The 14,943-nt window shown below is 41.4% G+C and overlaps 2 protein-coding genes across 10 annotated transcripts; one reads left to right on the top strand and one right to left on the bottom strand.

Moving 5' to 3' along the window:
* Positions 1-417: 417 nt before the first annotated feature.
* Positions 418-6,943, bottom strand: tmed7 (transmembrane p24 trafficking protein 7). Of its 6 annotated transcripts, none has more exons than XM_086206335.1 (4): positions 6,922-6,943; positions 3,584-3,790; positions 2,788-3,033; positions 418-2,250 (listed from the first exon to the last, which is right to left on the bottom strand). In XM_086206335.1, the coding sequence occupies exons 2-4, from the start codon at positions 3,740-3,742 to the stop codon at positions 2,014-2,016; spliced, it is 642 nt and encodes a 213-aa protein (XP_086062461.1). In that variant the 5' UTR covers positions 3,743-3,790; positions 6,922-6,943; the 3' UTR covers positions 418-2,013. The 6 variants fall into 6 exon arrangements, with proteins under 6 accessions (XP_086062461.1, XP_086062456.1, XP_086062457.1 ...); XM_086206330.1 differs by lacking the exon at positions 6,922-6,943 and adding an exon at positions 4,091-4,210 and having other exon boundaries at positions 3,584-3,793; XM_086206331.1 differs by lacking the exon at positions 6,922-6,943 and adding an exon at positions 4,091-4,149.
* LOC147259997 (RNA-binding protein MEX3B-like) lies at positions 3,441-14,544 on the top strand. 4 transcript variants are annotated; one of them, XM_086206327.1, is made up of 6 exons: positions 3,441-3,548; positions 6,292-7,896; positions 9,514-9,752; positions 9,897-9,942; positions 12,391-13,133; positions 13,613-14,544. In XM_086206327.1, exons 2-6 carry the CDS (start codon positions 7,299-7,301, stop codon positions 14,021-14,023), a joined length of 2,037 nt encoding a protein of 678 aa, XP_086062453.1. In that variant the 5' UTR covers positions 3,441-3,548; positions 6,292-7,298; the 3' UTR covers positions 14,024-14,544. The 4 variants fall into 4 exon arrangements, with proteins under 4 accessions (XP_086062453.1, XP_086062452.1, XP_086062455.1 ...); XM_086206326.1 differs by having other exon boundaries at positions 3,453-4,307; XM_086206329.1 differs by having other exon boundaries at positions 3,453-4,307; positions 12,391-13,143; positions 13,613-13,924.
* Positions 14,545-14,943: the final 399 nt, after the last annotated feature.

Raw genomic sequence — 14,943 nt, 5'->3', positions numbered from 1 at the left:
GAGAGCCAATCACAGAGCTGGTTGACTGTGACGTAGACAACAGTAAACAAAACAAATCAACTACGCTGCTTTTCTCTGACTGGAACTTTTCTTTCTAAGAAAGAGCAACCACGGCACAAGAGACCGACCTTATACGATACTGAATCTGCCCTCTTTGTATCCGATGAATTAAATAAGTATGTTTTGAATGTGGACGAGGAGCTGGTTGTGATTGCCTTGATTTTATCACTACCTACAGGACAAAAGAAGTATGACCACAGGATGTATCCAGGAATCCCTCTCACAATTTATTAGTAACGATAAATTCATACTAAGATATTTCAACAGAAAATTTATTGTCATCCCAATAACTTAACACACCCCCAGAACTCAATTTGTGTCCAAAAATATTGTGAGTACATACTCAAATCTAAAGCAAAAAAGTTCAACAAAGCACCACCTACCAGAACTGACAACAAACACTGAGTGAGGGGAAAAGGGTCAGACAAGAGGGACAGTTAGAGCAGGATTAATTAATCGCATTGCTGATAAAGCTTTTAGAATTTTTTCTGACCTTACACAGTGAAATCAGAAATTACATATCAGTTCTGACCACATTACACATAACCTCTAATATGGACAATGTAAAAAAAAAACAAAAAACCCAAAAACAAACAAACCAGGGCTTATGTTGTGTTATGTTATGTATGTAAGTGTATGATTTTGACATTTCTTACAGCACTACAATTTTTACCCTGATGATGAGTAGAGACATACAATTTGCAGTCCAAAATGGTCTTTTCTCTTCCTTTTTGAGAAGCTGTTGTTGGAGTGAACAATAATAGGATGAGCCTAGTCATTTTAACTACAACTCAAACGGATCAAACAACAGCAAATGTACAACAGCGCTGCATTTAAAAAAAACATTATCAGCCCAGAGGATAAATATGTGTTACACAACATTGCAATTTAACCCGTGGAAGTAAATGTGCTTGATTTCCTTTCACCACACAATGTGTCATTGCATCAAAACACAAAATTGAGTATTTCCAAATTTAAACTTCCACATCCAATCAAACAGGTGTATTAGAGAAGCCCCTACCCGTAACTTCAACATGTTTGGATAATGTAGTTGGCATTATCAAACTGAACCACACCTTTAATCCGATGTGTATTTCAAGTTGATTAAATCTAAAAGGCAAACACAGATGATCTTTCTTATCCTTTCAAATTGTGTCAACAGCTGCAATAGAAAAATACAACTCCCATCTTAGTTCAGTCTTTCAAGTCATTTGCAATTAGCTGTAGAAGTGTTTGTGCCAGTAATAGGTTTAAGGATGGCTTCCTCTCTGCACATATTCCACACATGAAGCTGGTAAGACATCTACCTCGTCTCACTCAGTACAATAAAAGAGAAATAACAAAAAAAATGCAACAGATCTTTCATAACAGTTTGTGCCCATTAAGGGGAAAACACCACCTTGCCTGCAGTGACCCAAATCTCTGGAGAGAAGGAAAAAGTTTCCTTACAGGCTTACATTTATTACATTAAGTCACAATGTCCTTGTTTATTTCAGTGCACAGTTTGGGCTGAAATATGGATATCAGATCAGAAACAGAAGGTTTGTGTGTGTGTGTGGGGGGGGGGGGGGGGTAAGAACTCGCCAAAAGAGGGACACCTTTAAAATGAGAACATATTTAGAAATTAATTCAAACATTTAAAAGCGCTTGAGGTTTGCTTAAACTACATGGCCAACTGCTTGAACAGCATCTGGTGCAGGTAGTTAGAAACACACAATCAAGCCTTTCTTCCGGTCATTTCTTTTACCTCAAATACATAACCTCTTTGCTCAAGTCTCATTTACATAAAGTCGCTAGAAACAGCAGTGTTGAAGGAGAATGATGTCAGATTGTATGACCTGGCAGTTTGATATGATCCCATCTCTGATCAGCACTGCTGTTCTAATCTACTCTATGCACATGATCCAGGCATGGATAAAGAAAGTGATGAATCCGATCACAAGGTGGAGGCCGTTACGATCCAACACGTGTTGTCGTAGTTTTCTTATCAGAGAAGAAGCTTCTTAGCAGGACCACCTGACTAATGCTGACCACCAGAAGGATAATGGCCTCTCCGATGGACCAGAACGCCACACGGGTGTTGAGGTCCTCTGCCCGACTGCGCCCTTGGGCCTCACGAAGGCGGAAGTGTGTCTGGTAGTCAATGACAGACTTCAGGGCCTCGTGGATGGACACGCAGGCTGATTCCATCTGGATAGGATCATAAACAGAAAACAAGATCAAAGAGGGATATTTCAGTTGTAGCTGGGAATTAAAGCAGTCGTACAACAAAATATTAAAGGTCAGTTTCACTTGGGTTAAAAAAAGAATTAGTAACATGTACAAGAATGAATGAAAGTTGTGATTTGATGTTATGTGTTCAATTTTGGACTCAATGTTTTGGAATTAAGTGTCCAACCAGTTTGTGACTTTGGTTCAGGCCGTCTACTACCTCTACTAGCCAAAGGATTGCTGGTTGAATTTCCCTTGCAGACTTTGTAAATTCCTAACAGAAAGCTCTGCCAAGACATTTCTGTTTAATTCTATCAAAAACATATAACTGCAGGTATTAACGCAAACCTATAAGTAAATGTTTGGTGCTGATAGATCAGTGCTTGAGACTGTCTGTGGCAAATAATGTCCTGAGTCCTACTTGGTTAATTCTCTACCAGTGCCATTTTTGGGGTATAAATATGTTTATGCTTACACATCTGATAATAATATGCGACTTCTTAACAGCACACTCACCTGGGTGAGAGCAGTGACTCTGTTCTCATTGGGGAAGAGCGGGGGGTCATCACCAACTTGGAAGTCAAAGTAAACGGTCTTGTGAGTGAATGTTGAGAATTCATTACTGAAGCAGAACTTGTAGGTGCCATTCGTGGCTGCAGTGAAGGTGAAGCTGTCATACTGCTTCTTTGTCTCCTTATATAGTGTAGTGCCATCTGGGTTCTCTAAACGACAGTCCACATCATAATGGCCACCTGTCACCACCTGGGAAAAAATAATGGCAGAGGGATTTAGTAAATATACTGATGAAGCATAGTGTCTAAGAAACATTTGAAAACTTGTGTTTTTGTCATACATAAATGTAGAATTATGTAGAACATAGGTTGCTGCAGAATGAGATTTTACTGGTGCAATAACCTTCACAGTAAAGGTAACAATTGGGTTGCATTTCACAACTATAAATAAATGAGGCCATTATAAAAACACTTATGTTCCATAAAAATCAAGTCCAAAAACATGAAAATTGATACATACAGCACTGATACAAAAGAATTCAACACTGTCATAAGCATGCCAAGTGTACAAGGTATTGCATCAACATTAAGGTAATGATTGATTGATTGATTGCGAGTTTGGTTGATTAATCATTAATCTGCAACCAGTCTTTCAAGCTTGATACTGCCCTTAGGAAGGGACTGACTGGACTTCTTATTGAAAATGACGATTTCTTATCAGGACGAAAAAGTGAGACGCTGGAAACTCCACCCCACCCTATTCGGGTGGGTACTTGAAAAACAGATGTAACTTCACATACCTGAAACTCTAGCGTACACTTTGTGCCGATGATAATGTCTTCGTAGAAACACTGCTTGGCGTTGTCCGGCAGCTCAAAAGTTAGCTCGGAGCCCAGCACCCACCCACAGAGCAGCTGGGCCCACAGCACCTGCACCATCACCCGAAAGGATACGTACATCCTGAAGACCGAGAGCCAAACGCCTCAAAGAAAAAAGAAGGGGTGGACCTGCTGAACGTAACATGATAAGAGATTAAATTCAAGTCAATAATTAATGAGCTAGAAGTAGAAAAATTATGGCAACGTAAACCCGGACACTGACATTAGCGACAAATTGTTAGCTTAATGCTAACTTAGCTGGGTGTCTGGCCTTTATGTTATCGGGGCAGGAAAATATTTGGAACTAATAATTTTTCTAATAGCTGTGTATTCGTGTAATAAGGATGTATTCGTTGCCAATGTAGTTAAACTGAATTGAAACGTTGTATTTTTTTAATTACTTTATCTCAGTCGGCATTAGCTACTCACCCAAAATGCTTACCCGGATGTGGATGGATAAATTCTAACAAACGCAAAACAAGCGTAATACCTCATTGGCTGTCATTTCTTAAATCCCACCTCCTTCACCTGCGCATTGGTGGACAAAGAAGAGGAGGCAGGCTTGTGCATCACATGGGCGACATAGTTGTAAAGCGTATGTCTCTACGTTGATACTTCTGAACGACGTGGCCGCCCACACATACACGTATGTACGACTGGCAAACCGGCCAAACCGCACCTGATATTTATTGCATGTAACCACAGTGAAAAGAACCTAAACCTCAAGTAGGACTGGATGTCGTCGAAAGAACACTTCCATACGCCCTTATTTAAAATTTGCAGTTGTGTTATGTAGTTTTGTTGAGTAGCAGCATCCTCTGCTGACACATGGTGGTCAAACAAAAGACAGCTGTGCACATTTAACGTGTTCAATAATAGGTTTTTGCTATGTAACTGCAGCTGCTTGTGTAACTCAAGTTCCATCTCACAGAATTAGGCCTATCTGAGACTCCACAAATGCTTCCAGTAGGCCCATGCACTGAGATGGATCTCTTTAAGTCTTCTTGAAGACAAGCGTTCAATTGTGAAAGCAGAAAAATAAACACCTTTTCACAAAGCTCTGACCCAATTGGAATGGACCTAATTCAAAAAGGAAAGGACGTAACTGAGACCTGAACATGACATGGAAGAACACCTGCTCATAGATGGCACCCTGCCACTAATCCGCCTGCTGTGTAATTAAGCTACCAAATGCAGGATGTCACTGTTGCAACCCCCCCCTCCCCCCGGCTTGATTTACATTTGAAATCAAATGTTTTCAATAGGCATTCTATAATATTTTCTTGATAACTTAAAGTGTTCAGATTAAGCCTTGATAGCGATTACTTTCAGCACACATGCTCTCAATTGCAAAACTAATCTGTCGGCATTTAGTCCAAATTACCGTCTTTCTTTAGTGTGTAGGCATGGCAATTTGGCAACTTTGCAATTTAGCATGAAACACAGTCGAGTCTGATGGACACAGTCAAAAATTTTGATAACATTGCAATATGGCCTGCTGCAATGTCCACATTGCAAATCACAGGAGGTGCATTTTTTCTAAAAAGCTAAATTGTTGGTCAAGGTGATATTCTAAATTAAAGCTACAATGCAAACATTGTTCTCCATCATCTAGCAGTGACAGTTATTACAACCACTAATGAGAAATGATCTCTGGAAATTAGATTTTTTCACCATTACGATTTAATTCTTTTAGTCTGATAACCTTATATGTCTGGGGGGGTCAAATGATAAGGTTATTTATCCACAAGTTAGTAGAGGGCTGACCAGAAGTAACCATCTTGGCTGGCATAACTCTGTCGTACTGCCCAAAGTGCCTGCTGTATATATACTGGCAGCCTGAGATTGTCACCACAGGTAAAAAATTCTGTATCTTAATTGTAAAGGATGTTCATTTATATGAAAATATGATAGACTGCAACTTTAAGTTTAGGTAATAACTTTTTTGTTTGATTGGTACAGTTCCAACAAACATCACTTATCATTCAAAATGTTTATAATTGAGTTGTGAATAATTTCAGATGAATGAAAATCTGTCTGATATTGTGAATAATTTTCAGTCACAATATCATTTAAAAAAAATCTCAATTATATACTTTTTTAATCAGAAACAGTTGGAGTTTTAGGGAGAAGATATCGGAAAGTTAGTCAACAATTTTAACTTGATGGCAGAGTTACAGAAAATGTCTTGATAAAGCTAAACTGTTTAATGTCACAGTCTAATTGTTGGACTCGTCTGAGGAAAAATCACTACAGCCAGTATGACTCATGAAAATGAGCAAAAAATTAAGTGCCAATCCATCCTTTAGATGTAGAGATATTTCACTGAATCATGGACACATTTGACCTTTGCCATGAAAAGTCAGGGAAGTCAACTCAGAAGAATTTCTCAACTGTTCACTGTTCAAGCCTTCAATTACTTTTTATTGTCAGAGGTGTTGTATATTATAATCTTTTAGGTTGGTCTCAGTCTCAATGAATATTTTAATACTTGAAATTAGAACCCATATTTTTCCCCCTGGCAAAAAGAAAACTGTAATCTTCCTAATAACTGTTGCAATTCTCTTACAGCATTTTTTCTGCCCCCACAATACTCCTCAAGTTTCTCTTCTCTTTTTTTCCTCTGCCAGGTCTCTGTGGCTGAGAGGAGGTCCTGTGCCTTTGACGACACTAAAAGCTGCTCAGTGTCCTCTTGGATCCATATATTCTCAATTATGTTTTCCACTCACACATCACTGCATTTCATTGTGAAAATGCCCATCATATCTTGTCATTTGTTTTTGTTGTTGTATTCAAAACTCATGTCCTGTTTTAACCATCTGTTTTGTTCTTTTCCCATCTGCTAAAACAGGGGGAGAAGAATTTGATGTAAACCCATCTGAAACAAACGCCTATTCTCCTCGGCAGAGGGAATAAACCACTATTCTGGCAATAGACACAACACAGAGCACCTATCATTTTCCTAGATGATAACTTAGACTTTGGAAGGTGAGAAGTGTAAGCAAGAGAGGATGTAAGGACATAGAACAAAGGACTAGAAAATTGACCAGCACCATCAACAGTACTTGTTGGTGTCCCTTGGTTATTACTGGAATTATTTGACTGTAGTCATGAATTTAAGTCTATTAGACTACCTGTAGTTTGTGGTAATATTAATGTATGTAATATATGTGGACGAATGTCAAAGTTGAGGCTCAAGAGTACATCTGCGCATTAATGTGAATGTGTGTAGGAAAGTATGAAGAGTTTTGCAAACTTACGGAGTTAGTGTAGAGACGTATGTGTAATAAACAACAATATGCAGACACATGATCTGAATTATTCATAATGTCTGAGCCGTATACTGTAGAGGATATGAGCCTATTAATCACGAGTCTCTAACTCTTTGCGGATGCGCGGTATAAGCGTCGACATGACATCTGCGAACACACGTTTGACCCGAAAACAAACTCTCGCGCGAACCACCCAGACGAGATTACAGAGTAGGGAGGGCTGCATGAGAGAGCTGGCAAAACAAAAGCCACACATTTCAACCAACAGGCGCTGGTCGCTTTTTTATTTTTTGTACACCAAAATAATTTGAATTAATCATCCGTATCGATTCACATTTTCGGCATCATTCTAAAACTTCTGAACCATGCCTAGTAGTACGTCTTTGCTCGAGGCCGACGAGGGAGAGTCCGAAGTCCCGCCGCCTTTAGTGCACGCTTTCGCCGGTATGGGCCTCGAAGAGCACCTCGGCTCCCAGAGCCAGACCTCCGAACAAGGAGATGAGAGCCTCCCCTTCCATCATCACCAGCTCATCCCGGGTTCTCACTTCAACCTCATCGGTACGGTTCTAGACTTGAAGCCCCTGCCGCTGCATCGACCGCCCTCGGGAGATGAAGGGAATCTTACGGCAGCGCCCGAGGACGAGGAGCCAGAAGTTGTAGCCTCCTCCGGCTGCACAGGTAGCTCGCTGCTAGCGCAGGCCCATCGCCACCAACACCTCCCGTCTGGGATGGAGCAAGTCGAGACGGTGTTGCTGTATAATGGAGACGATCGGGATGATGCTGGAGTCGGCGGCGGCACCCTACCACCAGCGGGGGGCATGGCGCTGCTATCCTCCGGTGTATACGGGGAGTCGGGCTATGAGGCCGAGGCTTCGCTTTTGGCTCGGCGAAAGAGTGTCAACACGACCGAGTGCGTGGCCGTGCCGAGCTCGGAGCACGTCGCGGAGATCGTGGGCAGGCAGGGTGAGTTTTTATTCTCGCTCGGAGGATGTTCGGACGGATTGAATAGTTGATAAATAACATTAGCCGGCATTAACTTGGTGGGAAAATTGTGCAAACAATGGTAACGAACAAAATGGTACACACGGGACTGAAAATGGGTCAAACAGTGTGACTCTTACTAACCCACTGCTTTATTATCCTGGAATGAAATTACTACGCACTTATCTTGAAAACTAATAGCATTATCTTAAATTTCAAGTTTTATTCCATGGGAGACCTTACATTACCTCATTGTTACCACCAACTCTAGCCATATAACACCATTCCAATTTTCTACATTTTTATTAGTGTTCGTTTGACGCGTTATTTGAGCGGCTGTCTATAACTTAAGTGTAAATGTGTAATGTTGTCCATCAACGCACTTTGCATCATGATTTATAAAAGTTAGCGTTAGCTGAACTCTAGCTAGCTTTAGCACCCCTCCTAACTGGGTCAGCGCCACCCCAGCCCACCACCCTCAACAAAAGTTTCTACCACAAGTTTATCCATCGGCATTTGCTTTTACATTTTCTTCTGTACTGATAGTGTTAAGTGTGTGCTTGACTGACAGTGGACCTTCAGGCGACTCGGTGTGGTGTCGCGCTGAACCTGGCTTGGCTTTGTCTCGGAGGAGAACATGAACAGCAGCGTTGGTCACCATTGCTTTGCCACATCAGCTGCATTTATATTTTGCTCCGTGACATAACGCAGACCTCCGAGTTAATCTAAACTCGTTTCTCATACAGCCAGCGAATTTATCTGCTGTATTCCTCCTGAACTATGTCCTACACATCTTAATGTTAAGGTTTGGGGCTTGTTTTAAAGACGAGTTTGATCTCAGTTGGGGGAGGGTGCAGTGTTAAGGACAACAACAGGAAATGGCTGGTAATGATGTTGGACTCAACCACAGCTGAAAGGAATATTTAATTTATAAGCTATGCAACTCTTAAAGGGCATTAGTAACTGGAAACTTAGGGTCACGTACATCATCTATTACTATTAAGATCTGGTAATTATAATCATTGAGGTTTGATTCCATATGTAGTTGTCATAATGTTAAATCTTTCAACTTTAAGGAATCACAGCTTTGTTAATAGTTTTAACAGAACCTCAGGGTTGCTATGGTCAGGAAAACCCTTGAGAGTCATGGAATGTCAGAAAATGAAATATTTCCATGCCCTGGACCCTGTTTTTTCCTTAGATAAATGAAGTCAGAACAATAATTTTGTAATATTTGCTTCTCAAATACCTTAATATTATGTGTTCAAATGAGAAAATTTCTTTTGGTTGTTATTTATTGACATGCTCATTTTATATCAAATCATATAGCTTGCTATTAACTAGTTAATTGCACACTGGTAAATCCGAACTTGGATGACTGTACGTCTTTCATCTTAACCCAGACATTTCTGAGAACGTGTTGTCATGGAAGTGAATTGTTAAAAAATATGTGTGAACCTTGGCCGTTGTAATTTAAATTAAGTGTATGAAGGGGGTCATATGTTGTACAAGAATGCAAAGCAATATGGAACACGTGTGATTTGTGGCCCTAATAAATTAAGTTGACTTAGCTTTTCATCTTCAACTTGCCTCCGACAGGCTGTAAGATTAAGGCGCTCCGAGCCAAGACCAACACTTACATTAAGACACCAGTTAGAGGCGAGCAGCCCGTCTTTGTTGTTACGGGACGCAAGGAAGATGTGGCTATGGCCAAGAGGGAGATCCTGTCTGCGGCTGAGCACTTCTCCCTCATCAGAGCATCTCGGAATAAAGCAGGCTCTCTTGCCACCGTGTCCGGCCCAGGGATCCCCGCTTTACCTGGACAGACCACCATTCAGGTACTGAGTCAGAGATCTCGATTGATAGGAGACTGTCACATGTCATATCTTAGCATTGTAATCTTATCATGTTTGGTCTAAACCTGCTTCTAAAGATGATTCATTAATGTTATGTAATTAACCCGGGTCTTTTCAATCCCCCAGGTGCGAGTGCCGTATCGTGTTGTCGGACTGGTTGTGGGTCCTAAAGGTGGGTTTTGAATTCATTCTGTTATTGCATGAGGTTCAGTTCAGGTAAACTTATTGTTTGTCATCTCTGCACACCACTTGTTTGCAAGAGTGATTCTGCTCTGACCGAGAAGGAACCAAATACATTTTGGTGGCACATCTGTGTAACATAAAATTTTTCTTTTTTTCTTCTTTCTTTCTTTTTTAACAACGGCCTTAGCTGAGGTTTGCCCTCCCTGAGTGCACCTCAAGTGTTCAGAGTGAGCGTTTTGAGTCATGATCAACAAGGCAGAGATGCAACTGTAAGAGTCTCGCCTCCTCGTCAGGCTGAACAAAGTTCTGTTAAAGTCAGGTTCTCTCACTAAGCGAAAAGAAGCTTTTTTGAAATTGTTTCTTCAGTTATGGTTTATAAATGTCTTTGTGTCTCTATTTTCACATGCTAATATAGGAGCTGGAAAGAGTAACAAGGTCATTTTCGTCATAATTTTGAACTCCCAACAATGCAAGTCATGTTTTGACTTAAAGGAACGTGATATAGTTGGGCTGCACAGTTAATCAGCATTTCATCACATCATAATATGTTCCATTGCCATTCTCAAATTTCAGGAAGGTGCAATTTTTAGTGAAAGGCTAATTGTGTGTCAAAATATAATTTTAAATTACATCTTGTGATTGCGGTGCTGCAGAAATTTCCTGCTTACAAATCATTTAGACTTAAAGAAAAGAAATCTTTATATTATGCAGTAAAAAATAAAAGTCCCATCATAATCATTTCAATGACACAAAGGATGGGATCATAACATCAGTATAATCAAATAAAATAGAAGCAACTAGATATTTTTTCAAAATTTTGCTGCTTCATCAAAAAGGTTTTTCATTGCTTTCAACTTTAAGTATACAATTTTTATAATATTTGACAGTGCGTATGTCTTTATACCTTATACCTGACTAATCAGCCACGTCCGCTGTAGAAGTAACCGATACTATTATTCTACTTTTTTTTCCTTTTACAAACATTATGGCAATTGTGAAAGATCCGAGGCATTTCTTAGCACACACGTCTTTTTCTCTCAGCTTCAGAATGAGTTTTAATATTCTCAGGTTCACCGTGTTTTGCGTTTTCCTCACAGAGCCATTAACTTCTTGCTCTGTTGACATTACCACCTGGGTGTCAGAAAGCCCTGGGGTTGATTTGCAAATTGCACTGCAGTGGTTCTCAACCATGTGTCATTTGAGCAGGAGAGGGTGATGTAACAAGACAAAATGACAACACATTTGAAAATGGTGGCTCCACATTCACGAGGCAAGAGTTTGAATATTGAATATTTCCTGATTGAACAGTGAAATGACACGTGTCTGTTAGGGCTTATTTGTGAGGCATTCACACGCAGGCACTCCAGGATTTTCTGTGCTTCCATTGTTTCTGTGGTTGCCCTTGAGCCTTGTGTCAAATGTTAGACGTACAAAATAGTATTGTACTGAAATGTGAAAAAGTTCAAACCCGCAGGGGTTTTATGTGCTCTCCTTTAGCCAACTGTATTTATTGCTCATGATTTCTTTCCATTTCCATGTTAGATTCTACTGAAAACATATGCTGTTCCTGTGACTGTGCACTCTTTTAGTTTTGCCTTTTTTGGTTATTTTTTCAGGTTGACACAATCGGGTCAAGTTGTGGTTGCAGCTGCTGTTTAAAATGTTGGAACGTATTTAATATCAGATTTGATCACATTGGATCAGTCACCAGGCCAGTGTGTGTGTGTGTGTGTGTGTGATTTTTTTTTTTATTTTATTTTTTTTAAATTTCCAACCAGTTATGCTCCGTGAATCATATGATCTTCTCTCACTTTCCACTGGATTGAATGAGGATTAGGGCTGGGCAATATGGGGGAAAAAAGGAATATCACTATATTCAGAAGCCCTCTTGAAATGTACCATGTCAGTCGTATGTATTGCAAATTAAATTTGAAGCTGTAGTTTGGAACATTATGTCATAAACTCTGCTGTAGCCCTCTCTGTTGTTACAAAACATCCCACAACCCTGGTGAATTTTCATTTCACCTCCATTTGTGAAAGTCTGATGCAATGCACAACTAGAGCACTTGGTCATATTCGTTAGCAGAGGGCTAACGGGAATGTAGCCATAGATATAACTTGTATAACGCCGTGAAAAGCCAAGAGGTTTAGTGGGCAGCGATGAACTTAATGAGAATTTTGAGAACTCATTGTGCTTGACTGTGTTCATTTGGATGAAAACACGACACGCTCCCCTCATACAAATTGCGAGAAAGTTTTCAAAATTTTATGCATTTTGGAAGTTTTCGTCCACAACGATGCAGTGCTGGGAGGTTGTATTTTATGATGTGTGAAACTAATGATGCTTCATACTCATTTCTCTCATGTAACCAAACAGTTTAAGAATTCCTACGAATACTGTTTGAGTGAAAGGGTGTGGTCTGGTTATGTCTTTCAGGGGCCACCATCAAACGCATTCAGCAACAGACCCACACCTACATTGTGACACCGAGTCGCGACAAAGAGCCAGTGTTCGAGGTCACAGGGATGCCAGAGAATGTGGACCGAGCCAGAGAGGAGATAGAGGCCCACATTGCTCTTCGCACTGGAACCTGCGGTGGCATCGAGGCTCCGGGCGTAGATAACAATGACTTTCAGTTCAACGGGACAGATGTCAGCTTTGAGAACTCTGCAACATCCGTGGGGCTGGGTGAGGCAGGGTGGCTTCATGCGGGTGTATCAACACTGAGTGGTGGTGGCCTACTGCCAGTGAGCATCAACGGTACTCAGCGAATCAATAGCAATATTAACAGTGGTGTCAGGATGTCTTCCAACTACCGCAACGACAGTTCCAGCTCCCTTGGCAGTGGCTCCAGCTCGACTGATTCCTTCTACGGCAGTGGGAATGGGAACAGGATGTCCGATTTTAGCCCGACCTGCCCGTTTAATGCCAACTCTAACAACAACAACAATAACAACAACAGCAACAGCAACAGCGGCGGTACAAGCTTCTGGTTTGGCGAGAGCCTTCCTCCTGTGGGATCGGAGGAACTGGTGGGCCTGGGAGGTGGAGGCTCCTCCTCAGGATTTGACCCCTTGACCATCTCCACTGCCCAAGCCTCGCGTCCCTCTGCACAACCCATCTGGAGCCCCTTCGTGGACCACCAAACCCTTCAGAGCTTTGAAGCTCGTCAGATTCAGGTAGGTTCAGGTCAGTGTTAAAACTGTGGCGAAAAAGTCCTCAGCTGATTCTGCCCAGACAAATAGAACTTGCTTAGCAGAGATGTTTGGCATAATAATGCTGTTCCTTAAATCACTCATCTAAAAAAGGAGAAGAAACTGATCTTTATCAGGTTTTATGGTTGCTTGGAAGCAGCTTTGGAAGCAGAATGGTTCTGGTCAGTGTGGTGACTCCTGGAACCTGGGCGATGATTGCTGCCAGGTTTTCTTTGTTGATTTTTCATCATTTTCAAGATTTTCCCTCACATTCCCACAGCCCATTTTTCAGAATGCTTGATTTTGTCAACAATCCAAAAACCCCTTTGTTAAATTTCTGATTATATAAACGAGGAAAAAGGCAAATAAGAGGAACCATTTTCTGGTTCATTTTTGATCGCGCTCTGTAATTGCAGTGAAATGTCAGTACATTTAGTCATCACCACCTTCACTCTCATCTCCAGACCAGTCAGCCTGGGACGCCTCGCCTCTCCCCAACCTTCTCTGGGACAGAAGCCCTGGAGCACCCTCAGGCCCAGCGTGTTCACCGAGGGCCTTTTGGCTCAGCAGGGGCCCTCGACGCCCACAGGCTCCCCTCCTACTGCTCAGCCTTCTCCTCCTCCAGTGAAAGCACCGCCTCCTCTTCCTCCCCTCCCGAGTCCTCTCTCTCCTATCGACCTGGCCTGGGATCTGCAGGGAGAGGCCAGGAGATGTGTATCCACTGCATGGATAGCCAGGTGATCGCCGCCTTGGTTCCGTGTGGCCATAACCTCTTCTGTCTTGATTGTGCCACCCAGATATGCCAGAGCCCAGATGCTGTGTGTCCCGTGTGTCTGTCCCCAGTTACACAGGCCATTCAGCTCCGCAACATGTGACTGAGATGAATTTACCTTGATGGCTGACGAGGGATCAGCCTTCCCAACACTTCCAATTCGTATAGTGTGTAGGGAAATTACAAACCTGACCCTAATTCAGTGTCTAGGTGCATCCTCACCTCGGGTTTAATTGACAGAGGTGAGGACGAATGGCTGAGTAAAGAATGCTCTCTATTTAAGGCATGAGTTAAGGTCTACGACCTGTTCATGTGCCTGCTATTGTGAAGTCTTCTTCCGAGATTGATTGATCAATGGGAGGGTTGGAAACCCTCGATGTAGCAATGGGTGGGGTGGGCTTTTGTTTTTGTTTTCTCCCTGAAATGGTTACTTATCAGTTTCTACCTATCTATAGTTCTTATATTTTTAAAACATTAAATTCCGTTGGCTCTAGTCAACTTTTTTTTTCTGTCTAAAAAAGTTTGCTGCTACAGATTTAATATGCTGAAATTGCAGCCCCTGCCCCCATTTGCCTCATTTATTGCGCTCACAGCAGGAAAAGAGGAAAAAAGTAGGAAGGAGGATGTGAGCATGTTTACATATAGTGAGACCACATATGAATATGTATAAATGAAAAGTATTATCGTGATAACCGGAAGATGGAATGCACATACAGATGGGTGACTCATAAAAGGAAAAAAACCCCACGCTTCAGTGAGTCTTGGCGTGGATTCTACACATCTTGAAGTCTTCTGGAGGGATAAAACTCTGTTGTTCCAAAATATATTTTGAGTTTTGATCATGGTAGTGGGTGAGCGTCCTGTCTGAACCTCCCACTGGTGACCAGTTGGGTTGAGATCTGCGACTGTGAAGGTCGTCGTGTCTGAGTCACACCCGCTTGTGTTCTTCAAAACACTCAGTCAGATTTGTGAGTCAAAGGGTCTAAATTTTAGGTGTATTCAGGTTTTATTTATTTTATTTTT

This window comes from Aulostomus chinensis, chromosome 6 (assembly GCF_037954235.1).
Source record: "Aulostomus chinensis isolate RoL2024-O1b breed Wild chromosome 6, RoL_Achi_v1.0, whole genome shotgun sequence".
Lineage (NCBI taxonomy): Eukaryota > Metazoa > Chordata > Actinopteri > Syngnathiformes > Aulostomidae > Aulostomus > Aulostomus chinensis.
This window is presented reverse-complemented; position numbering and strand designations above follow the sequence as displayed.